The sequence below is a fragment of the Alexandromys fortis genome, unplaced genomic scaffold, assembly GCF_014885135.2.
Source record: "Alexandromys fortis isolate MF-2015 unplaced genomic scaffold, M_Fortis_MF-2015_v1.1 scaffold_6, whole genome shotgun sequence".
Taxonomy (NCBI): domain Eukaryota; kingdom Metazoa; phylum Chordata; class Mammalia; order Rodentia; family Cricetidae; genus Alexandromys; species Alexandromys fortis.
In genome coordinates, this window is record NW_026067902.1 from 18849736 (window position 1) to 18871419 (window position 21684).

The 21684-nt window shown below is 56.0% G+C and overlaps 2 protein-coding genes across 3 annotated transcripts in view; one reads left to right on the forward strand and one right to left on the reverse strand.

Annotated features, from left to right (window-relative positions):
- Nucleotides 1–11389, forward strand: part of Sptbn5 (spectrin beta, non-erythrocytic 5) — a 40497-nt gene extending 29108 nt beyond the window's left edge. The window contains exons 45-65 of the mRNA XM_050133178.1: nucleotides 181–343; nucleotides 534–722; nucleotides 950–1027; nucleotides 1501–1673; nucleotides 3294–3384; nucleotides 3484–3630; nucleotides 4397–4534; nucleotides 4626–4882; nucleotides 5132–5318; nucleotides 5546–5758; nucleotides 6470–6666; nucleotides 6795–6999; nucleotides 7217–7411; nucleotides 7489–7641; nucleotides 7918–8135; nucleotides 8273–8453; nucleotides 8601–8777; nucleotides 8886–8987; nucleotides 9606–9671; nucleotides 9957–10061; nucleotides 10145–11389. Of these exons, the coding sequence (XP_049989135.1) occupies nucleotides 181–343; nucleotides 534–722; nucleotides 950–1027; nucleotides 1501–1673; nucleotides 3294–3384; nucleotides 3484–3630; nucleotides 4397–4534; nucleotides 4626–4882; nucleotides 5132–5318; nucleotides 5546–5758; nucleotides 6470–6666; nucleotides 6795–6999; nucleotides 7217–7411; nucleotides 7489–7641; nucleotides 7918–8135; nucleotides 8273–8453; nucleotides 8601–8777; nucleotides 8886–8987; nucleotides 9606–9671; nucleotides 9957–10061; nucleotides 10145–10264 (3355 nt within the window). The 3' untranslated portion in view covers nucleotides 10265–11389. The remainder of the gene's footprint in view (nucleotides 1–180; nucleotides 344–533; nucleotides 723–949; nucleotides 1028–1500; nucleotides 1674–3293; nucleotides 3385–3483; nucleotides 3631–4396; nucleotides 4535–4625; nucleotides 4883–5131; nucleotides 5319–5545; nucleotides 5759–6469; nucleotides 6667–6794; nucleotides 7000–7216; nucleotides 7412–7488; nucleotides 7642–7917; nucleotides 8136–8272; nucleotides 8454–8600; nucleotides 8778–8885; nucleotides 8988–9605; nucleotides 9672–9956; nucleotides 10062–10144) is intronic.
- An 899-nt stretch (nucleotides 11390–12288) lies between these two features.
- Pla2g4b (phospholipase A2 group IVB) lies at nucleotides 12289–21674 on the reverse strand. 2 transcript variants are annotated; one of them, XM_050133167.1, is made up of 20 exons: nucleotides 21537–21674; nucleotides 19334–19406; nucleotides 18950–19086; nucleotides 18706–18837; nucleotides 18375–18415; nucleotides 18184–18226; nucleotides 17884–17938; nucleotides 17510–17640; nucleotides 17322–17405; nucleotides 17045–17082; nucleotides 16291–16426; nucleotides 15541–15677; nucleotides 15075–15297; nucleotides 14832–14949; nucleotides 14426–14563; nucleotides 14208–14312; nucleotides 13861–14040; nucleotides 13523–13689; nucleotides 12906–13092; nucleotides 12289–12822 (listed from the first exon to the last, which is right to left on the reverse strand). In XM_050133167.1, exons 1-20 carry the CDS (start codon nucleotides 21543–21545, stop codon nucleotides 12599–12601), a joined length of 2358 nt encoding a protein of 785 aa, XP_049989124.1. In that variant the 5' UTR covers nucleotides 21546–21674; the 3' UTR covers nucleotides 12289–12598. The 2 variants fall into 2 exon arrangements, with proteins under 2 accessions (XP_049989124.1, XP_049989118.1); XM_050133161.1 differs by lacking the exon at nucleotides 21537–21674 and adding an exon at nucleotides 20386–20496.
- Nucleotides 21675–21684: the final 10 nt, after the last annotated feature.

Here is a 21684-nt window from a genome sequence, read left to right on the forward strand (position 1 = left end):
ACGGTCCCCGCACCCAGTTCTGAATCCACACACTTCCTTTTGACCCCTCTTTCTCCTGAATTTCTGTACCATTTACCGATGAATTCCCAGCCCGCAGACCTTCTTGGGGATTAAAGGATACTGGGCATGAGGGAGCGGGGGGCTCCATGATTCTAGTACTAACTAGAGTTCTGTGAGCAGGAGGGAGTCACTAGATGTGGGCCACAAAGCCTGGAAGCTCCGGCTGCTGCTGTGGGATCTGCAGGACTGGGCACAGGGACTGAAGGCTGCGATGGGCATGCGGGGCACCCCCTGCAGCCCCGAGAGAGCCCAGTACATGCTGCAAGAGCACCAGGCATACAAGGTGAGCCACAGTCCCAAGGTGCTAGGCCTTTCAGATGTCACCCCTTCACTACCCCCTATTCCTGTGACCTTTCTCTGTCTCCTGACCAACTTTGTCCTTTTCCATCCTCTTGATTCCATCCTCCCGTCTCCTTCTGCTGGACCTCTGCTAAGTCCCAGCCTACAGGGCATTGATGTTGGGCCTATTACAGGTTGAGCTGGATATCCGAACAGCCAGCCTTAGCCTGGCCCGAAGCATGGAGCAGCAACTGCTTGCGTCTGGATACCAACTGGCCTCTGCGGTTCATCAGCCCCTGGCTGCTGCTGAACAGGAGTTGAGTAGCTTAGAAGAATCATGGCAGAGGCGGCAGCAGCAGCTCCAACAAGCCCTGGAGCAGCAGGTGGGTCCCAAGCCAGCTCCAGCTTACCCCATTCTCAGGACCTCCACAGCCCTGGTCAAGGCCAAAGCTGAAAGGAGTGCCTCTCTTGGGTGTTGCTGCCGTTCAACCCGCTCCTGTGTCATGGCACCAGGCCCCTAGTTCTCCAACTGAGCCACCAGAAAGACCACAGCCCTGTCTGCATAGTCACTGGGCCCTCTCCTGACTTTCTCTTCTCATTTTTTCACCAGCTACTTCTGAGCTCTGTGGAAAAGGTGGAGCGCTGGCTCGGCAGCGAGGAGTCCTCTCTAGCTAGTGAGGGACTTGCGGTAGGTGCCCAAGAGGAGTGAGAAGAATGGCCAGGAGCACTCATCAAGCTGTCTGAGTCAGGAGCGGTTACCATCCGTCCTAAGTGTCCTTGCCCCTTTGGGTAGGGTCTGAGGGGCCAACGGAGTGAGCTGATGGTTAGGCTGGTCGCTCCCTCACAGCTCTCTCCCCTCTGTCCTCATTCCAACATCGCCTCAGCCCCAGAAACAGACAAGCAGAACTCACCTAGACCTGGAGGAATAATCAGGCCAACACAGTCCTACTCAGAGCACGGAGGAGAGAGGGAAGCCCTCAACCCTGGAAATGGACACAGATGCTGTCTCCCCTATCCTAAAGCTAGAAGCAGCCTTGTGGGGTTTGAGCAGTGTCCCTGGGAGGTCAACCGCCTGTGGAAAGGGGTTCTAGAGGGAAGCGGGTGGTACACGGTGGAGTGGTGGCAACCCTATAGTCAGCATCAGCACCCCACTTCCAGCAGGACCCCTTGGCTGCTGTGGAAACCCTTCTGTTAAAGCACAAGAGGCGCAAACAGAACCTGAAGGCAAGGGCTGAAGAGATGAGTGTGCTGGAGGCCACAGCCCACAGCCTGCACCAGAGTGGACACCCTGAGGCGCGCAGCATCCTGGCTAGGTGCCAGGGCCTACTCCTGAGGTACCTGTGGCTCTGGGATGATGAGAACTGGGCTGAGCTAGCTTGGATATCTATTATCCAAGCTCTTCCCTTCTCATTCAAATACTTGGTTCAACTACTAGCATTTTCCAAAGCCTAGGGTAGGACACTAGGAGTATCCTCTGCCCCTGACCCGGCAATATGTCGGCCTATTCTCCTTCAGACAATATATGGCATCCACTTCCTTCTTCCCAGCTTCCCCCACTAAGAAACTCACGCTAGAAAACCGAGAGGAAGTGATTTAATGACGTGGAAGGGACAGGAACATGCTAGGTCAGTCCTGAGTCGCTCTGCTACCCAATGGGTGTACCTGAGGCAGATTTCACTACCCTAGTTAGGTCTTAAATCTGCCTCTAAGGGCCTGGGGTCCTAGCACGGTGCCTATGCCCTGAGTAGGCTGAAGATCTCTTATGCAATCGAAGCTAACTGTAGACCTGCATGGCCTACACATTTCATGACACTAGCCTTGCCTTCCCCCTTGTAACGGCTCCTGTGGCTCAGCAGGCCCAGCTCCTCCAGTGTATAGACCAAAGCGGAGATAGTCAAAAGCCATGTCCCAGACTAGCTGGGGCTACCTTCCTTCCCACTTCTGTGGCTCCTTGGGCTGGTGCTCCGGTAGGAGCTAGTATATCTCCTCCCGCTTACTTACTTATCTCTTTATATTTTGTGTGTATGAGTGTTTTGCCTGCATGTATGTCTGTGCACCATGTGTTTGCCTGGTGCCTCTAGAGGCCAGAAGAGGGCATCAGGTTTCCTGGAACTGGAGTTGTAAATGATTGTGAGCTGTCCTGTAGGTGCTGGGAATTGAACCCAGGTCCTCTCACAGGCCCCATCCCTCTCTGTTCTTGCAGGTAGATTTCCTGGGTATCCATGGAGGTCTGAGTAGGCAAACAGCAAGTTAGTTTGCCATTCTGTTACATTAGGCAGTTCCTGCAGGCCTAGTCAACCTCAGCAGGGTGGCATTGGCCCCTTCCCTCGCCCCAGGCTGTGACATACTCAGGAGGCTGTTCAGCTTCAGTCTGCCTCGAGTTTCCCCAGCTCCATGCCCTCTGGTTAAGACCAGGGAAGGGAAAGGCTAATGAGAAACTATTCATAGCCCCTGGGCTGGAGGATCAGAACTTTATTCTGTGTGCATCTGCTAATGTTTTTAATACATTGTTTTGAAGATAAATATATGTATATATTATATAAATTAATACATAATGTAACTTCCATATATCAAATGTGTTAAATATTAAAATATGTGTGTGTACTCTTGCTAACAGTATAATCAAATGCATAATCCAAAAAGTGGCTAAAGCCAGGCATGGTTACACACACCTGTAATCCAAGCACTTATTGGAGGGGCACAGGAGGATCAAGAGTCTTGAGGCCAGCTTGGTCTGCATAGCAAGTTTGAAGCCTGACTGAGCTACATAGTGAGACCCTGTCTTGAAAAGAAACGGGGGTGGGATTATCAATATGGCTCAGCAGGTGAGAGGGTTTGCTGTATGAGCTTCAGCTGGTGGAACCTCTGGAGGAAGGAGAGAACTAGCTTCCAAAAGTTGGCCTCTGATCTCCTGGCAGCTGAGCCTGGGAGTCCATGAAACCCTCTTCTTGCAGGAAAGAGGCACTCACAGAGCGAGCAAGGGTGTGGGGTCGCCAGCTGGAGGAGCTGCGGCAGCTTCGGACTTTCTTGCAGGATTCTGATGAGGTTCCCATTGCTTGGGCTGAGGGGGTTGTCGGGGCACACCTTTCTCAGAGGCTCTCCAGAGGTTAGGGAATGCAGAGCCTCGTTCTGTCCTTGTGCTAGGTCGCTACGTGGCTGAGGGAGAAGAACCTGGTGGCTCTGGACAAGGGCCAGCAGGACCCAACCATGATGCAAACACAATTGCAGAAGCAGCAGCATTTCCAGGCTGTGCTGGATGCCAGTGTTCACCAGCAACGGGAGCTGCAGACGGTGAGGTTCCATGAGGCTGAGGGGCCACAGCCTAGTCCCCTACACCCCCGCAGCTAGGTGTGACTCACAGTGGTGACAACTGCTGTCCTCTGCATGCTCTCTGTGCAGGCTGTGCGCAGATAGTCCCTCTTCAAAAATGGCACCTTTTCGATAATTTTATAGAGAGTATACTGGGACAATAAGACACAGCCAGCAGCCATGCAGCTCAGGATATCAAAACAGAGTATCTGTATGTTTATTTTGATTTTGTTTTAAATATTTCCTTCTGTCTGGAAGGGAATCCTGGCCCCAAGCTGGTTACTCCTGATATCAAGCGCGTTGCTAAGTAGTTTGTGTTCGGTTACATCATTTAACCAATAATCAGTACCCCACTCCATTGCCTGGGAGAAGACATAGAGACGTAGAGTATGAAACTTGTGAAGCTGGGTGTGGACACACACCCACAGCGCCAGCGCTGTGAGGCTGAGGCTAGACAATAGTGAAAAGGGCAGGGAAGACAGGAGGAAGAGCCAGTCTGGTGTGCGGACTGTCATCCCAGCACTCAGGATTACAGAAAGAACTGCACAGTGAGTCTGAGGCCAGTCTGGGCTGTGTAGTGAGACTCTGTCTCGAAAATGAGGCGGGGGGGGGGAGGGGGACAAAGGATGGACACTGGAAAGGAAGGAGGGATGGAACTTTGTCCCATGTCACACAGAGTGCAGGCTGGTCATTGGTACCAGGGTACCAGCATCCTTAGTCCAAGATGTCTGTACAATGTCTGGTGTAGGAGGGGCAGAAGCTGCTACAAGGAGGCCACCGAGCCTCAGAGACCATCCAGGAGAGGCTGCAAGAACTAGGAGGCCTCTGGGCTGAGCTGCAGGCCAACTGCCAGAAGAAGATGGCCAGACTACAGGGGGCCCGCAAGGTGAGGTTAGGGGCTGTGAAGCAACTCACTGGACAGGACTCTAGGACACACCACCCCCCATTCTCTGATACTCTCTTACATCCTGCCCCAGGCTCTGCATCTGCAGAAGATGCTGGAGAAACTGGAGAGCTCGCTAGAGACCATGGAAGCAGAGCTGGGAGACCCCGTCAAAAGCCAGGACCTGCCTAGGGTGGGCGAGCTCCTGGGGGTGCAGAGGGAGCTGGAAGCAGCTATTGCTAGTCAGACCAGGCAAGTGCAGGAGCTGCAGGGCCAAGCCCAAGCCTGCTTTCAGGAAGGCCACTGCCTCGCCAAAGGTGTGGAAGAGCGAGCCCAGCAGCTGCTTCAGAGGTAGATTGCCCAGAGCCCCCTGGTTTGATACCCTGCCCTCCTTTGCCTGCTGCCTTTGAGGGACATCCCCCCCATCCCTGCCTTCTTGGAGGAGAACCCACCCTTGCCTTCTTGGAGGGGCACCCCTCCTGCCTTCTGGCATGGCTCTCATCTTTTCTCCTGCCCTCAGTGAAGGGCACAGAGTCGATGAGCATTGTTATAGTCTAGTTCTAACATGGATGGCCGTGGCCCCCTCTGGTTCCTTTTCAGGCTCCTGAGCCTTCAGGAGTCCCTACAAGAGCGCAGGGCGGCCCTGGAAGCCCAGAGCCTACTCTTACAGTTCTTCAGGGATGCTGATGAGGAAATGGCCTGGCTTCAGGAGAAGCTGCCCTCTGCCACAGCCCAGGACTATGGCCAGAGCCTGAGCACCGTGCGGCACCTGCAGGAGAAACACCAGGTGCTGGCCCATGCCGGGAGGCTGGGGAGGGTTTGCCTCAGAGGAGCTGGAGGCTCACAGTCGAGGACAGGGCACTGTGATCCAGCAAAGCCTCTGCTTTGGGGACATCTAGTTTCTTTGGAAATCCTGGGATGGAAACTCCTTAGAAGTCTGAAGGATCTTTTGGCCCAGCTCTGGGTGTGGGTTCCCAATTTGTTGGTACCTCTCTGGTCCTTTGTCCTTTGCAGAATCTAGAGAATGAAATCAGTAGCCACACAGCTCAGAGCCAGGTGGTGGTGGGTACAGGTCACAAGCTTGTGCAGGCTGGACACTTTGCTGCGGAAGAGGTGGCTGCCCGGGTGCAGCAGCTGGAGGTGGCTCTAGATCACCTTCAGACAGAGGCGGCACGGAGGAGGAGGATGCTGCAGCAGGCTCTGGAAGCCCAGCAGGTTTTGATGGAGGTGAGAGGATGCTGTAGATGCTGAGATGTCAGAGCCAGCCTGAGAACACCAGGAGTGTATGGACTGAAAGATGACCCAGGGGCAGGGAGAGCGCTGTGGCTTCTGCTCACAACACTGAGTGCACTGGGCTTGACTTTCACCATTTCTTCCATACCTGGGGTTCTCGGCTAGAACTTGGTCAGCATTGCCTGGAGCCATCACCTGGCAACTACATCTGAGCTACCCCTCAAACTAAACAAGTAGCAGGAAATGTGAGCCGTGTATTCTCAGCACCTAGAGGGCTGAGCTATATAGTGAGACCCTGTCTCAAAAAAAAAAAAAAAAAAAAAAAAACAAGTAATTAGAAACCAGGCCAGTACTCAAGAAACAGACAGGAAGGTCCAGTTCAAGTCCCAGGCCAACCAAGGTCTAAAGTGAAACCCTGTCTCATAAAAGAAAAGAAAAATATGAAGTAAGAACTGTTGACTAAAACTTGATTTTATTTTTCATATGCTTTTATTATACTAAATAGAAACCCTGTCTCTGAGAAGCAAAAGTAAATTGTATTTGTTACATGAGAACTCTCCAATTTTCCCATGCACCTGATTGAGGACACCCTCCCCCAGTCCATCCCCTCACCCCACTCTGAAACCTGAGGCTGGGAGCCCTTGCCCGTGTTTCCAAGTGAAACACCAGGCCTAGGAAGCTAATTCCTGCTGTTACACTGCCTAGCTCCTGGAGGCGGGATCCTGGCTAGCTGAACGGAGCCGTATTCTGGACAGTGAGGACCTGGGCCAGGATGCTGAGGGCACACTGGTTCTTCTGCAGCGTCTGGAGACTACCCTAAGAGATTTGGAGTTGTTCAGCAGTCGCACTGAGCAGCTACAACACACAGTGGCCCTCCTGGAGAGTGGGCAGCACCTGGGCAGGTATGCCAGAGCCACACTCCTTGGAGAGGAGCAGAAATGAGGATGCCGCTGTCACGGGGGCAGAGGACACTGGTCCAGACTGGAGAGGGAGGGCTGTGCTCTATGCTGTCCCTTTCTTCCCGTCCTAGTCCCAGGGTGCTGTCCCAGCTGCAGGCTGTGAGGGAGGCGCACGCACAGCTGCTGCAGAGGGCGGAGGGCAGGGGGCAGGCGCTGCGTGAGCAATTAAGCCTGCACCAGCTGGAGCGAGAGGCCCGGCTCCTGGATACCTGGCTGACTACCAAGGTGGCTGCTGCTGAGTCCCAGGACTATGGACAGGATCTAGAAGACATCGAGGTGGGTTAGACCTCAGTAGGCCCAGGGGAGAGGAAGGGAAGGCTTCTTTAGGTGAAGAAGGCATGTTTGAAGATGGGGGGGCGGGGTCCTGAAGGAATCTGTAATTCTAGAACTCTAGGGCTAAGTGATGCTGGGGCCACTGGTGTGGCCGGGCCCTTAATGAGTTTCCAAGTCTGCCGGTAGCAGCTCTGCAACCCCTGGGCTTCCATCCTTCTAGGCGATGGAAGCCACGTTTGGTGCTTTCAGCAGAGAAGTCCAGAGCCTGGGCCAGGCCAAGGTGCAGACCCTGAGAGAGCTGATGGCCTCCCTGGAAAGAGAAGCACCCAGGTTCTTCCCCCAGATCCAAGCCCAGAAGTTTCACATCCAGGCCACCTGGGAGAGGCTGAACAAGGCAATCGAAGCCCGTAGAGAGGTAGGCCATATCTCCTGTAGCGTGGAGCTGTGCAGTGAAGCAGAGCCCCGAGCAGGTTTCCCCTTGTTCTCTCCCAGAACCTGGCTGCAGCCCGTGAGCGCCAGAGCTTTGAGCAGGCCGTCTCAGCACTCCAAGGCTGGCTGCAGGAGAAGACTACCCTGCTGGAGGGAGAGTTCCCCGGCCACAGCCTGTCACCTGCACAGCTCCTGCAGCAGCATAGGTGTCTGCAGGTACAGGCCTTACCCAGGGCTGCTCACCCCAGCCCCACTCTTCAGGCAAAAGATCTGTGTGCCTCATAAGTCTCTTGTCAGAGATGACAGATGACGGCGTCCACCTGGGCCTTGCCCCGAGCCACTTCTCCAGGATATCAGACCACTCCCCTCTGGCCCAGGGACTTGGCACAGGCTTTAGAGCAGAACAGAGGGGGGTCGCCACAGGCCAGGAGCCACTGAATGGGGAGTGTGCCCTCCCCAAGAGTGAGGCCTGACCTCATGTTCTGGTTGCAGAGAGAACTGACAGCTATTGAGAAAGAGGTGACCAGAGTGCAGATGGAGGCCCATCGCCTGGGCCAGCGCTACCCTGTGGCTCAGGAGGGTCTGGCTGAGTGGCTCACCAAGGTGCAGGGGGCCTGGGCCGAGCTGGAGGCCAAAGCCCAGGAATGGAGGCAGAAGCTGTTGCAGGCCACGCAGGGCCACACCTTTCTTGGGCGCTGTCGGGAATGGCTGTAAGCAGGGGTCCTGTACGGACTGTTAGCTTAGCTTAGCTCTGCCCTACCCTGGCTTCGGGGGAGCAGCACTTCTGCCCTGGTCCCGGAGGCTGCCTGGCCAGCTCTGCTAGTGGCTCTCTTTCCTTGTCCGGCAGAGCATGGTCTCAGGAGCTGCTTTCCTCGGAGGAGCTGGCTAGGGATGTGGTGGGGGCTCAGCAGCTCCTTGAGCAGCACGAGGAGCTGGACCAAGAAATCCAGGAGTGCTGCCGTCAAGCCCAGAGCGCATGGCAGGAAGGGCAGCAGCTGCTGGATGACAGCCTCTTCATGTCCCCGGAGGTGTGAACGGAGGGTGGGATGAGCCTCACTGCTAAGGCCTGGGAGCCCCAAGAAGGGTGAGAAAGGAAGGATCTGGGTGGGCTTGGCTCTCTGGCTAGCCCTGCCAGGGTGGGAGCTCTGCCCAAGCTTCCACGCCTCTTCCTGCAGGTGGCAGAGTGTCTGCAGGAGCTGGACAGACACCTGCAGGAGCTTCAGGCCACACAGGCCCTGCGTGGGCAGCGCCTTGAGCAGAGCCAGGGCCTGCGGCAGCTGGGGCAGAAGCTGGAGCTGGCAGAGGCCTGGCTGGCTTCCCAGGAAGGCCTGCTGCTGGACCCCAGCTATGGGGTGAGCGGAGGCAGGTCTTGCCGTTGCCTGCTCATTGGCGCTGGGCTAAGCGTGGAGGGCCAAGGGAGGCTGGCGCCCTCCTCTGAGCCGCATCCTCATTTCTCTCAGCGCTCAGTGACAGATGTGGAACATCTGCTCAGCAGACACGAGGGCCTGGAAAAGCTGCTGGTGGCCCAGAAGGAGACGTTCACCCAGCTTCAGATGGCACAGGTCCCAGGGCTGGATGACAGGAGGCTGAGTATACTAAGAGGAGGCATACGGGGGTGGTCGGGTGGCACAGTTCCTCGGTCTGCACGTTAGGGCTCCTTAGGGCACTAAGGCCTTGTGGTGTCTTCCTCAGGGTCTCTCCTTCAGGAAAACCACCAGTGCCCTGGAGAGAGGGTACCCCTGCCACCTCAGTGCCCTGGGGAAGGAGGTGCCCCTGTGGGCTGGCAAGAACAGAAGACTCCAAAGCTGAAACATAGTCATAGAGACCGGCACTTTTGGGTGGGAGAAAGCAGGGTAGGACTAAGGTTATGGACCACACAGGAACACACACATACAGGACCACACAAGATGGCAATCCGGTGGAGCCTTCCTGTAGAGGCTCTCTGAACTGGGGATTGGTTGCACGTCTGGGTAAGATGAAGGACCTGCTATAGCCTAGTGTCCCCACCAGACCGGTTATCACCCTGGAGCATGTAGTCGGGCCACAGGGGCTCAGGGTGTCCAGGGTCCACACTCTAGAATAGGCACAGGGGCCAGGAACACAGGGCCCACTAGAATGAGGTATGGGTATCTCTTGTCTGTGCTGGGCCTGACATCTGGACCCCTATCTTGTATCCTCAGGAGGCAAAGGGCACTCCTGTCATGGAGTCTGTGGAACTTGAACAGCCTCCTGCAGAGGGGGGGCAGGTGAGTAGTAGCCCCCACTGCAGGCAACTCCATGTTCAGTGGCCACCTGGCCTGGCATTGTGGCTACCGGCAGACTCCTGGGTAGCTTCCTAGGTGATCTCAGAGAAGGCTACAGTTTCTATCCACAGGAGTCGGGAAGAGAAGGGAGTCTTCCTCCTCCCTCTTCCCCCTCCTCCTGGTTGTCCTGTCAGATCCTCCCTTGATCCTCCTCCCTTCCCCATGAAGACCATGGGCAGTACTTTCCTGGAGAGGTCTGGGGCCATCTTTCCTGTGTCTTCCCCACAGCCCAGCGCAGGCTTCTGGAACAATAGCCATGGGACGCTGACAAGCGGAGCCCAGAGCCTGTTCCCGGATAGGAGGAAGGCAGCAGAAGTACCTGGTGGCACTGGGGTAAGAGACGTCGGGCAAATGGAGACCAATCTCGGGGAAAAGCTGAGGTGACCCCTGTGACCCTGCACCCCATCTCTCCCCAGGAGCTGGCTTACGTAGCCCCCCTTATGCCTGAGTGTGAAACCAGAGGACAGGAAGCAGAGTTTCTCCCCAAGGTGAGAACTGCAGGCCTGGGAGGGGCTGCAGGCAGAGCGGAGGTCTGAAAAGCAGGCTGCACTGGCAGAGGGGCTGCAGAGGCAGGAAGAAGGTAGTGGGCGGGCCCCAAGCTCCCAGTGTTGCTTGTCTTTTTCTGTAGCTGCTCTCTCTAATGTCTAAAGTGGGACCTGATGTTTTTCTCAAAGAACTCTGGAGGTTAAGAAATTTGCCCAAAGTGACGCAGCTACTTAAGTAGCAGAGGTAGATTGTGTGGCCCTGTCCCCTCCAGCCTGGAACATCGTGGGTTCTGTTCCTTTCTGGACCTCACAGGCTGGTAAACTGAATGCTGGATCCTGAGGTCTAGATTGTGGTCAAGCTCCCACCAGCAGGAGCATGTGCAGAAAATATTCCTTGCCATGTGTGCCTTTCTGTGTCTGAAGGGTTCTCTGTGGAGCGATGGGGTCCCAGGGGTTCTGCCCAGTCCCTTGGCCCTAGCTCCCCTCCTGTCATCACCTCCCCTCCTCCCTACCTCCCTGCTCTGGGTCTTGATGGGAGCTCTCATGGCGTCTGCTTGGGAGTGCCGAGTTCCCAGTCACACTGCAGGCCCCAATAGGAAGGCACTTAAGTCTCTAGCACAGGGACACAGGCAGTGGCTTCTAGGAAGAAGCTGTCTTAGCTAGGGTGAACCTTCTCTGGTTCTACAGCCTAAACCCCAACCAAGGCCAGGTTCCCAGCTGAGAGTGAGGATTCTGTGCTCAGGTAGGACAAGTGGGACGGGTTTTTCTCTTAATCCTGAGAGGCCAGGACTCAAGGCCCACCCTGCTGAGTGGGCCCGTGCCGAGGCCACAGGCTCCCTTTCTCGCAGGGGCTCACTGATCTCATCTGCCCTTGGCACCCTTTACACCTGGGGAGCCCCTGCTGGTGCCAGGTCCTGCTCTGGCTATCCCGTAGGCAAGAGCACCCTGGATGTCCACCCCACAGTCCTCATTCTGAGCCAGCAAGACCTCAGCCATGGCTTGCCCCCTGCTCTTCATCTCTCCTGTCTTGATTCTCTGTCCCTGATCCCAGGGCCAATGGCCAGAAGTCTAGAGACTGAGGAATGAGGCAGGTGGAATACAGACTCTTCCTAGGGTCCTCAGCCATCTCACCCATGCCTTTCCTACATCCAGGCTAGTGGGCTTCAGGCCTCGCTAAAAATGAACACCACCCCCACGGGTCCCCAGGGCCAGTATGACAATGTCATACATCTAGACTGATGCACAGCTGTGTGCCTGGAAGGCTCTCGGGCTCTAGCAGGTGACAGCCACAGCTGTGATCCCTGGCACCTCTCCTGCAGGACTCCTAACTCCAGCTTGATTCGGAGGGTGTGAGCTGAAGGAACAGGGCTTGTATGAGGCAGTTCCTGGTGGCCCTGGGAGTGAGCGGAGGGCATCACGCACATACTCTACCACGGAGATACCTCCTTGGCTGTCTTTACAGCTCGCTAAGTTGTCTAGACTAGCCAGCCTGGTTTTGAACTTGTGATCTTCTTGCCTCCGTCTCCTAAGTAGCTGGGGTTACATTTCAAGCATCCCAGAGACATTTCCAGGGCAGACCCCGAGACCCCCTTGCCTGGTTGACAGAGCTCGCTGGATCGTAAGACTCAAAGCCGTTACATCTGCTCGTCTCAGAGCGCCCAGCAGCTACTCACCACTCCTACGCTAGGAGACGGGATGTCCAGGGAGGCAGAGGGCCGGACACCATGATGAGAGAAGATTCTATGGTGCAAGGTTCCTAATGTCTGCTCTCCCAACAGGCCTGAGCCTTGAAATGAATGCTGAGGCAACAGTGAAGACACATCCTGGGAAACCCCTTGGCTCCTGGCCCGCTCAGGCCCAAAGGACCAGCCTTGCCACCGTGTGTTGTTACCAACGAGGCCCAAGATGAGCCTTCACCTTTTAACTGGACCATGGCCTCACCCCAGGGTCTCTGTTTGGACAAAGATGGCAGTCTGTCCATCTGGACAGGGCTGGAATTTTCCAGAGGGGAGTTCACATCAAGTGTCTTGTGGAACTAACAGCCTGGTACAACAGATAATCTTGGGACAACGCCACCCGAACATCTCCCGTTTATAAGAGGCCCTGTAACATGTCACAGTGTCCTGTCATGCAACCAGTACCGTCCCATTCAGGGGTGAGTTAAGTCACTCCGCGTGCTAGGCCCTAGCGTCTCTCCTTGCAGCTCACAGGCTCAGTGCCACCCCTGGAGGTTCCAGACACGTGTCTCTGGAGCTGTGCCTGGACATCAGAGTCCCCAGAGGCTCTGGGGCACTTGGTGAGGCCGGTCTTCAAGTCAGAGCAGAAGGGGAAGGAGTGGAGGGTCACAGGCTCCCAGATGGAAACCCCGCCAAGGACCCCCAGCTGTCACTCAGACCTGCACTGCTGGGCGCGCTGTTTGCGCCGCTGCACGGCCTGGCGTAGGGCGTCCCGCAGCCGTTCCTGGTTGTTGCAGATGTTGTAATGCGTCAGGCGTAGCAGCTTGTCCACATCCTCCTGGCTGTAGGTCACTTTTGTGTAGTGGTACGGGGAATCAGAAGAAGACAGGTTCACCTTCCCAGCTGCCTTCTCCTCCGGTGTTCGTGGCACCCCTGTGGAGAGAGGCCAGTCTGGGCAGGGGGCCTAGGGACACCTGCACTGAGGCCAGTCTGTACAAGAGGTGGCCATGGCTCACCAGGGGCCGAGTAGTCCCGGAAGGAGTCGTTGACCAGAGGGAAGTGTAGCACGGTTGGGGCCTCGGGCTGGGCGGGGTCACAGAACACATGGCACTCCTGAGGTTGGCGCTGCTCCTCAGGGCTGGGTGAGATGGGCGGGAAAGGGATGCCCTGCTCCTGGCAGAACCGGCTCACAAGCTGCAACTGCTGCTGGGCGGGCAGAGCGGGCATTAGAGGGTCCCAGTGTACTCAGTACAAGGCATTCACTAAGATGCACGGGACTTGGTGCCCAAACACCAAACTGGAGACTCAGTCTCACTGTGCCCTCCCTTCCAGCTCCTCTAGGGCTCCCCTGAGTTAGTGGCCAACAGCCAGCCCTCTGAAAGTGGGAGCCGTCCAGAAGTGGCAGGTATGCCAGGACCTCTTCAGGGTTAGATACAGCAAAGAGAACTGTGGTACAGACAGATGAAATATCCCAGCTACTCAATACCTACTCCCAGAGCAGAGCTAACTTTCCCCCAGTAGGGGGCGCCACTGTCATTCCCCCTAATGGGAGCAGGGCCAGATACTAGATCCTAAAGTAGGTTTCATTTTTCATTCTAGAAGGCTACGCTAGATGGCCCACCATCTCCCCAACCTGAAAGGCTCCTTGGAGGTTGTAATCCAGAGATAAGATGAGGTCCACATCCCGTGTTGGCTGCAGAAGGGGTGGGCAGCTAGTATTGATGAAGTAGCCAACATCCAGGAGGCAGAGGTGGGGTTCCATGGGTGTCAGCTGGTTGGGGAGCCCGTCCAGTTTGGTAGCTACAAAGGTTTGGGGTGGGAGAAGCATCATCTGTCATTGTGGGTCCAGGCCTTAAAGACAATCATGGTCCCCGCAAATCCTGCCAGAGAGGCATACCCCAGGGAGAGAGGAAAGGAGGTGGTGGCGTCGTGAGGCTAAGGGATGCTGAGAGCCTAGACCACACAAGGTACCTTTCCAGGTGGAGAAGTGTGGGTGGTGGAAATAGTCCTTGTGGAAATGGAGACCACGCATGAAGTTGTGGGTGGCCTGGGCAAGTGGCCGCTTTGTCAGGAGGCCAGTGAAGAACTCGGCAATCCTGCCACCTGTTGCTGGTGGCTCTGCAATCTTCAGATGGGGGACCTGCTCTTTGTCTGCAGAGGCGAGAGGGGATGGGGTAGCATTAGGAAAAGAAGGCCTCCGATCCTTTGTCCCAATCTTTGTGGGGACCCTGGACAGTAAGCAGCTGAGGTCCACAATGCCTTAAAGATACTCCCAGCTGGCTGCCCACCTCGCTCCTATGGAAAGCCCAGGCACCTACCCAGGCTGGCCTGATCCTGAGCCCAGCGGTCCCAGAACTGGGTGGGTTCCGAGGCCCAGTACAAGCTGTCTTGGAGGCTGGCTGCAAACAGGTTGCTCCAGATACCTGAGAAGGGGGTGTCAGGGAAAACATCTCAACTGTTGCTGTAGTCCAAACCCTCCCTCCCTCTGGCAGATCCGGGCATGGGGAGGGCCTCCCTCTCACCCAGGCCCCCTCACCTTCCAGGAAGCAGATTCGGGACTCAGGGAGCTGCTTCACCAGCCGCCCCATGAAGAACTCGGAGCCAAAGAGCTCAGAGCGGATGAAGGCCCCGTACTTGGGAAAGCCGACTTCATAGGGAGAGAACTCACACCATTCTGTGAGCACAACACACAGCTCAGACATGGAGCCAGGGACCCTGGGCTCCCAGACACCCACCCTGGACTCACTCTATTTCAGGGTAGTGTGGGGAGTGGGAGACTCAGGCCTTGTTACAAGCATGGGATTTAAGGAGCTGGCTGGATGACAGACTTTGGTACTTGAATCAGGAGACAAGAGCATCAGAGTCAACTTTTCAATACACGACTAGTCACACTGAACCCTACCACCCATACGAGCATGGGCCCCAGGTCTGAAGCCACTCACCCCCAAATTCAAAGGTGGTCAGGCCCCGCTCCTTGCTATTGAGGGCACAGTAGATAGGCAGAGGGTTCTGGCCTCGACTCAGGGCCTCCCGTTGGTCTGAGAGTTTATGTTCATGGGGCTGAGGGAAAGAGGAGCTCGACCTAAGCCCTCCACTTCCTGATGCTGGGAGTCTTTCCCACGTAGCATCCTGAGATGGGTCCATTTCCAGACGGCTTTACCAACCCCAGGCCCACCTCTCCCTACCTCATCATGCAGCAAGGCCTCATTGATGAGGGCCCACAGGTTGGTAAAGCAGTTCGGGTGGCCCAGGCGGGCACGCTCAGCCAGCTCCTGCCGGTACCTCCACAGCTGGCTGGGGGCCAAGGCACCCAGCTTGCTCTTCGTCACCTGGGTCTTCAGCAACTCGGTGGGCCCTGTCAGGTCCTTCTGAGACCACTCTGGGTCCTCATAGAGGTTGGCCAATGCCCTGAGGGAAGCCAAAGCTTAGGATTAGGGGATTGTTGTTACCAAACGATCCTCCACCGGGACTTCTCATGTCTTTGACTTTCTCCTGAAGGCCAGGTCTGGCCAGCACCTTCTTGTTCCCTGGAGCACACTGCGCTCTACTGCCAGCATTTTTTTTCCATCCGTGCAGTTTGCGCAGGGGCCCACGGGGCTTAGGAAGTCCCTTTCACTACAGCCCTCCCGACTCTGCCCCCAGTGTGCTTACCAGGTGGACCCTGAAGCCCCAGTGATGTAGGTGATGCAGTCCAGGAGACCAAGCTCCCTCAGGCCAGCTAGCTGCCCATATAAAGAAGTCATGGCCCGGATCCCTCCGCCAGTGGCCATAACAGCAATCACGGGGATCTGGAAGATGAGAGCCAGGTTCAAAAAAGGCCCAAGGAATAGAGAAAGCTACACTCTGGGAGGAAACATGACAGTCAAGGGGCCAGTCAGTCAAGATGCGATTGAGTCCTGGGACCAGCTCTGAGTTAGCCCTGTTGATCTAGTCAGAAACAAACAACTAAAGGCCTCATTGCTTCAAACATTGGGGCTCCAGAAGAATGGCCTAACAAGTGCCAGCCCACAAGGAGCCTGAGATCACTTTCTAGAAGCCACCAAGGCTCCTGTGAAAGTCTCCAAAAGGCCCTGCTCTCCAGTGCTGGAAGTCATTCCCTTGGGAGCCAACTCAGGCTGGTCTGAACCTCTGGAGACCATTCTCATACCAGGTGTCTCATCAGCCACATCACCACAGTGATGGTGGGAGAGCACAGGTTGGCCTATGTGGAGACTCCCACCCTTGAGCTGCAAGTGCCTGATGTATCACCCTGATAACATCGAGGAAGAGGAACAGGGCAGGCATGGCTTGCCAGTGACGACAAGCCTGAGCTGATACCAGCTCCGGGCTACACAACCCTCCCAGCCCTGGGCCTAAGCAGACATGAGGAAAACTCCACCCAGTAGTGCTCAGCCCCCAGACCTCGTCATCTTGCAGGTCCTGGTCCAGCTGTAGGGCTTTTTTCAGGGCAGCAGCCACCACCTGCTTCCTCCGGCCTAGGAAGGCCTGCTCCTCAGGGCAGAGTCCACAGCCCAGCCGCACTGCCAGTTCCTTTGGTCTGAGGAGAAGGAAGAGTCCGGAAGCAGTTCTCAGCTCCCTCACAGAAAAAGGAACCGCTGACTTCACCTGCCAGACCCTTGCCCTCTCTCCTCCCTTCTCAGCCCTCGCCACCTCCTGCTGTGGAGTGAGGGGAGGGAGAACCCAAAGCCATGCACCTGGCAGAGCAAACCATGGGACTAAGGCTGTCACCTCCACATCAAATCTCTTCCTCACCCACAGCTCCAAAAATGATGGCAGAGGGGGCAGAAACAAAGGCCCACTGGCTCACCTATTGGTGATGAAAAGCCACCCTCCCTCTTCTGAAGGCCATTTAAGGTCCCTTCTCAACAGCCTCCATGCCAAGGTTCATCCCTCCCTCTTCCTCTTGGTGTCCTAGCCTCCCTGCCTGCTTATCCAGACAGATACTGACCCTGAATTTCCCAGGCTGTGTGCTGGGCAGGGCCCGCCCCCGCACTGTAGCAAATTCAAGTGGGAACACTGAGAAGGGCCTATGCACACTGAAGCCTCCTCCCAATGCAAAGCCCTCCTCCCCCGCACCCAGGAGCTGCTGATCCTCTCCCACGCTACCTGGGCACTGTCTCCTGCTCTCCCATTCCCCAGGCAGGCTCTTTCTTACCCTTCTTCCTTCTTCAGTTCCAGCCTCATCAGTGGTTCCTGGAAACCATGAGTACCATGATCAGAAAGGCTGGCTACTTCCACCCACTGTGGCCTCAGTGCACCCCAGTCCATCCCAAGAACCCTTGGGCCCCAAGCACTTTTCCAGGGTCCATACTTCCACCCATTGATTGTCTGAGGGCATAGCCTGAAGGGAGGAGCAGCCACAAAAGCAGGCTGATTGCTCCAAGGCCAGGCCAGTGATAGGCCTGTGAACCCAGCTTCTCTATGACAGTTACCTGGGACGTGGGGAAGACGAGCCTCACCAACTCTGAAGAGGGCAGGGTGCGTAATGGTACCTTCAGCTGCTCCTGGGGGTCATCCTTAGGAGTAGGGGGAGAAGGGACCTTAGCAAAGACCCCACCAACTCCCTGTGGCGGGGACGGGAACAGGAGGGGCTCCAGGGGTCTCAGGAGTAAGGCGCTACCTGCAGATGAACACTCAGATCTTGTTCCCAGCAGGCTGGGTAGTGGAAGCGGTAAGAACTGGCGCCCACAGAGGCAGCCTGTGGGCCCTCGCAGGACCCAGCAACCACAAGTTGAACTCTGCTCTCTGACCCTAGAAATGGGAACCAGAGGAGAAACTCAGGAGGGGATCTGTGTTCACCAAATTCATTATCAAGTGTGCAGGGAAGTCCCTCTTTGACATGGTCTGGCTGGAGAGATGGAGCCCGGAGAGTCCCAGCGTGGACTGGCCTCAGGAGTTTTGCTCCCTGAAAGCAGCCAGTACTGGGTTCCCCCTCAGCATGGAGGAAGAGACAGGAACGAGAGCAGAAGGGACACCGAAGGAGGATGAACTCACCCTCTGGGTCACCTGTCTTCTTCAGCTGAACATTCAAACAGGAGAGCTCCCGAGCCTGTGGTCAAGAGATCCCCTTAGATACACACTGCACCCCTCTCTGGACCCCTTCTCCCCAGAACACTGTTATATCACCCTCAGTCATTAAGCATTTTCTTGAGATTTATTCCCTTGGGGAACGTGCATACCAAGGTCCACAACTCAGCCCACACGACCCAGGCTATGGTGCGCCTACTCAGCTTGGGAGAAGAGCAGACAGCAAGAGAAATGAGCTACCAAGGGAAGCCCTAGGCCCTCACTCACCACGAGGATGCCATTGCTGACGAGCTGTTCCTCACGGTCTGTCCTGGAAAGAGGTCCCCAGTGACTCTCTGCAAGAGCCCAGGCACCCCTCCTCTACCAAGGAGGGGTACCAGTCTCGGTGAGCTGCACTGCCCTTCCCAGAAGGAAAGTCTCCACTGCCACCCACCAGGCACTCCCGAGCCCCTACTCACAGACTCTGCAGCCGAAATTCAACTTCTAGGCGCCCGTCCTCCTGGAAGAGAAGCAAGTTAGAGGCACCATCAACCCAGATGGCAGTGGGAGATGCTGAGGCCATAGAGCTGGGGAAGAGCCACTGTCCCTTTCCACGACTCTGTCTATAGGCCTTGGACTATTCCCAAGAAGTTGTGCTTCTGATCAGGAGGTGAGATAGAAGTTGAGGACAGGACTGCTCCTTGGTGAAAAGTTGCCTGGGAGGCCCGAGCCGCTCCCTGAAGCAGGGGAACCTCTGAAGCCCTATTCTCAGAGCTACCCCCCACCCCACTTCCCTGCACACAGCTGTACCTGAGTGCTCAGTGAGAAACTCTGGCGCCGAGACTCCCCAGCTCGCAGAGTCCCTACGTCAAACAGCACTGACAACACGGGGTCATCTTTAGTGAGCAGGTCCTGGTCAAAGACTTTCAGTTCCACGACATTCTGGAAGAGGCGAGAGAGTGGCAGCTTATACAGGAAGGAGGCTAACAGGGCAGGGGACATGTGGTAACGGGCACAGGGGAAATGGCAAGGGTGGACTCAGGGCCTGAGCTACCTTGAGCAGCCTGTGGATCCGGAAGTGGAAGCTCTGATTCCAGACAGGGTTTCTGCTGTTCTTGACTGTGCGTGTCTGGAGCGTGTGGCTGGAGGCTGTGGGCAGGTCCAGAGTCACATAGCAGTCGGAGGATGTCACTGCAGGAAAGAGGAGCACATGTCTTGTAATGATCAAAAACCCTTCCCAGCCTACCACTGAGTCTATTTCCTTCTTCCTGAGATGCTGTATCCACAGGGCCGAGCCTTCTGCCACTTTTGGGACCCTTCTCTCCAGTGGACCCCTGCAGGACCTCCTACCAGCCCCTCCCACAGGTACTAACTCCTCTCAATCAGCCCCCACCTGTTCTCTGGGCTCAGCTAAGGGCCAGGGAAGCAGTGTGCTTACCTAGGTCCTTGGAAGGCAAGCCATTAGCCTGGAGGACACGTACAGTGAGCAGGCATGTCCCCGCCACCTTTGCCTGCGGACAGATGGGGCAGGTTTGCTGTAGGTGTGACGACCACGGGGAGGTTGGGACAGTCTCTTAAAGTTCACCCATCAGAATCCCAGAGCGACAAGAGACACTGAATCTACACGATGACACCTTCTAATTAAACACCACACCGTGCCAGCCACATACCAAGGACTGAGTGTGTTTACTCAGTTGTCACACATCCTATTAAGGATGCTATGACCATGACCAACCGTGGAAGGAAACTGAGGCCACTCTCTTGAGGCATGGCTGGGACTGGAACACGGGCAAGCTGACCTTTTAATGGGTATGGCTCCTTCTGCTTTTTATCCTATTGCCTCACCTCTCCACCCCACCCCACCAAGCAGCTTTGTGTCGAGGGAAAGAAAGGACTACATTGGGGCTCAGGCAAATGCATGAACTGTAATTGGTGCTATCTACCCCATACTGGGGATGGGTTCTGGGTCAAGATAGCAGCTGCCAGCCCAGACCATCCCACACTGCCATCCTCCAGATCTGATGGGGGTCTCCAGAGCTCCTTCCAAATCCCCTCTGCTTCTGGACATGTGGGCATTTGCCAGTGTGCCCAGGCAGGGGAAGCTTGTGCCACCTGGTCCTTCCCTTTTGGTCTTCAGCCATTTCTCTGGAAAGGTGCCAATGGTCAAGTTCAGGGAGCTCCATGGTTGGGAGCAAAGCTGAGGAAGTTCATCTCTGACGCGGCCCCCGGGCTCCCACATGCCAGAGGCATGGAGCAGCTACTTCTTTTGAAGCCCCCAGAACAGTGGCTAAGATCCCCCAGAGTTCCCAGGACAGACCCCATCCCAGTTCTGGCTTTGCTCCTGGCTTCTACTCTGTCTGATCCTGAAGCTGGAAAGCATCCCTCCCTCTGCTTAGAAAAGCCCACAGCTCCTCTTAGAAACAGTAGCAACCAGGCCCTACATGGGGAGCCAAGTCAGAAATGGGAGCTCAGTGCCCTCTGGAGCCTTACCAGAGCCATGAGATCAAGTCCACGGGAACAGGTATGATGGGGGAAGTGGCCACAGGACCAACGACTGTCAGCTTTAAACCCAGAGCCGAGGTGAGCCAACTGGCCACACATTCCTCTCAAGTCCCTCCCACAGACTCCTCCGCTCCACCCAAGCCCCACGCCCACTGCTGACCCAGCCACCTGCCCAGGAAGTGAGACACCTGCAGCCGATGCTGGAATCAGTGACACCCCTGGAGTTAGCACAGGCTCCCTGAGGCCCCACTCTCCCAACGAGCCCTAACTTAGAGGGGTTCCAGGAGAACTTGCTGCCACAGGCTGAGCAGGCCAGCAGACCATGGCTCCCCAGAACAGCAGTGAGCAGTGGGGCCCGAGCATCATGTCGCCGTGGTCCTTTCGCAACCTTCCTGGTGCCAGTACGACAGGAATGCCCAGTTGCAACTGGAGCCCTGGGCAATCTTGGAAGAGTACCTCGGGCCCCATCAACCGTAAAGGGGAGTGGCTTTCACATCAACAGCTCTTCAAAGCCAAGCCGTGTCTCGGTTGCCTCCACCCCTGGAGCTGGCTGGCCAGAGATGAGGCCTGTGGGCTGGCATGACGGGATAGGAGCTCTCCCTGTTCTTCAGCTGAGTGAGGAGAGGTCTGGATGTGGAGATCAGCTCTTCCCTCAGAGAGCAGCTCACAAGGTTCCCGTCCCTTCCTGTTTAGACTTCTAGAATAGGGGTCACTCTCAGGGCTCCAGATCTGCCGGCTCCCCAGGAACTGGAGAAGGAAAAGCAGTCTGGGACCAAGCTAGAGGCAGCATTGGTGGCCCTGAACCAATCAAGTTCCAGCCAGCCACTTATAACACAACTGTGTGGGTAGCATCCCAAGCCAGGATCTGGCTTGCACCCCTCAATCAGGGTCACCCTGAAACTTTTACCTGAACATTTAAGCCCTTGGCAGGCCATGGAAGGCAACTGTGACAGGGAGCATGAGAACAAAAATATCAGCGCCATCTTTTATTGACTGACTCCTCCATGCTGGTCCATGTCTATCCCCACAACAGCCCTGGGAGCCAGAGCCATTATTATCTCCACTTTACAGTGGGGGAATGAAGCTAACACGCACTGACTCACCCAAGGTCATAGCACCGGTGACAGGCCCTGCTGTACCTGATCCATGCTTCCTTGTCCCTATGTGGCAATTTCCTGGGCACCCTCACCCAGACCTGCCTGGGTGAGGCCCTCCAACTATATTTCAAGTTTCTTCAAGGCTGATCTCAGCCCACGCAGGAACCCCGGCAGCAGCCAGTACATAGGC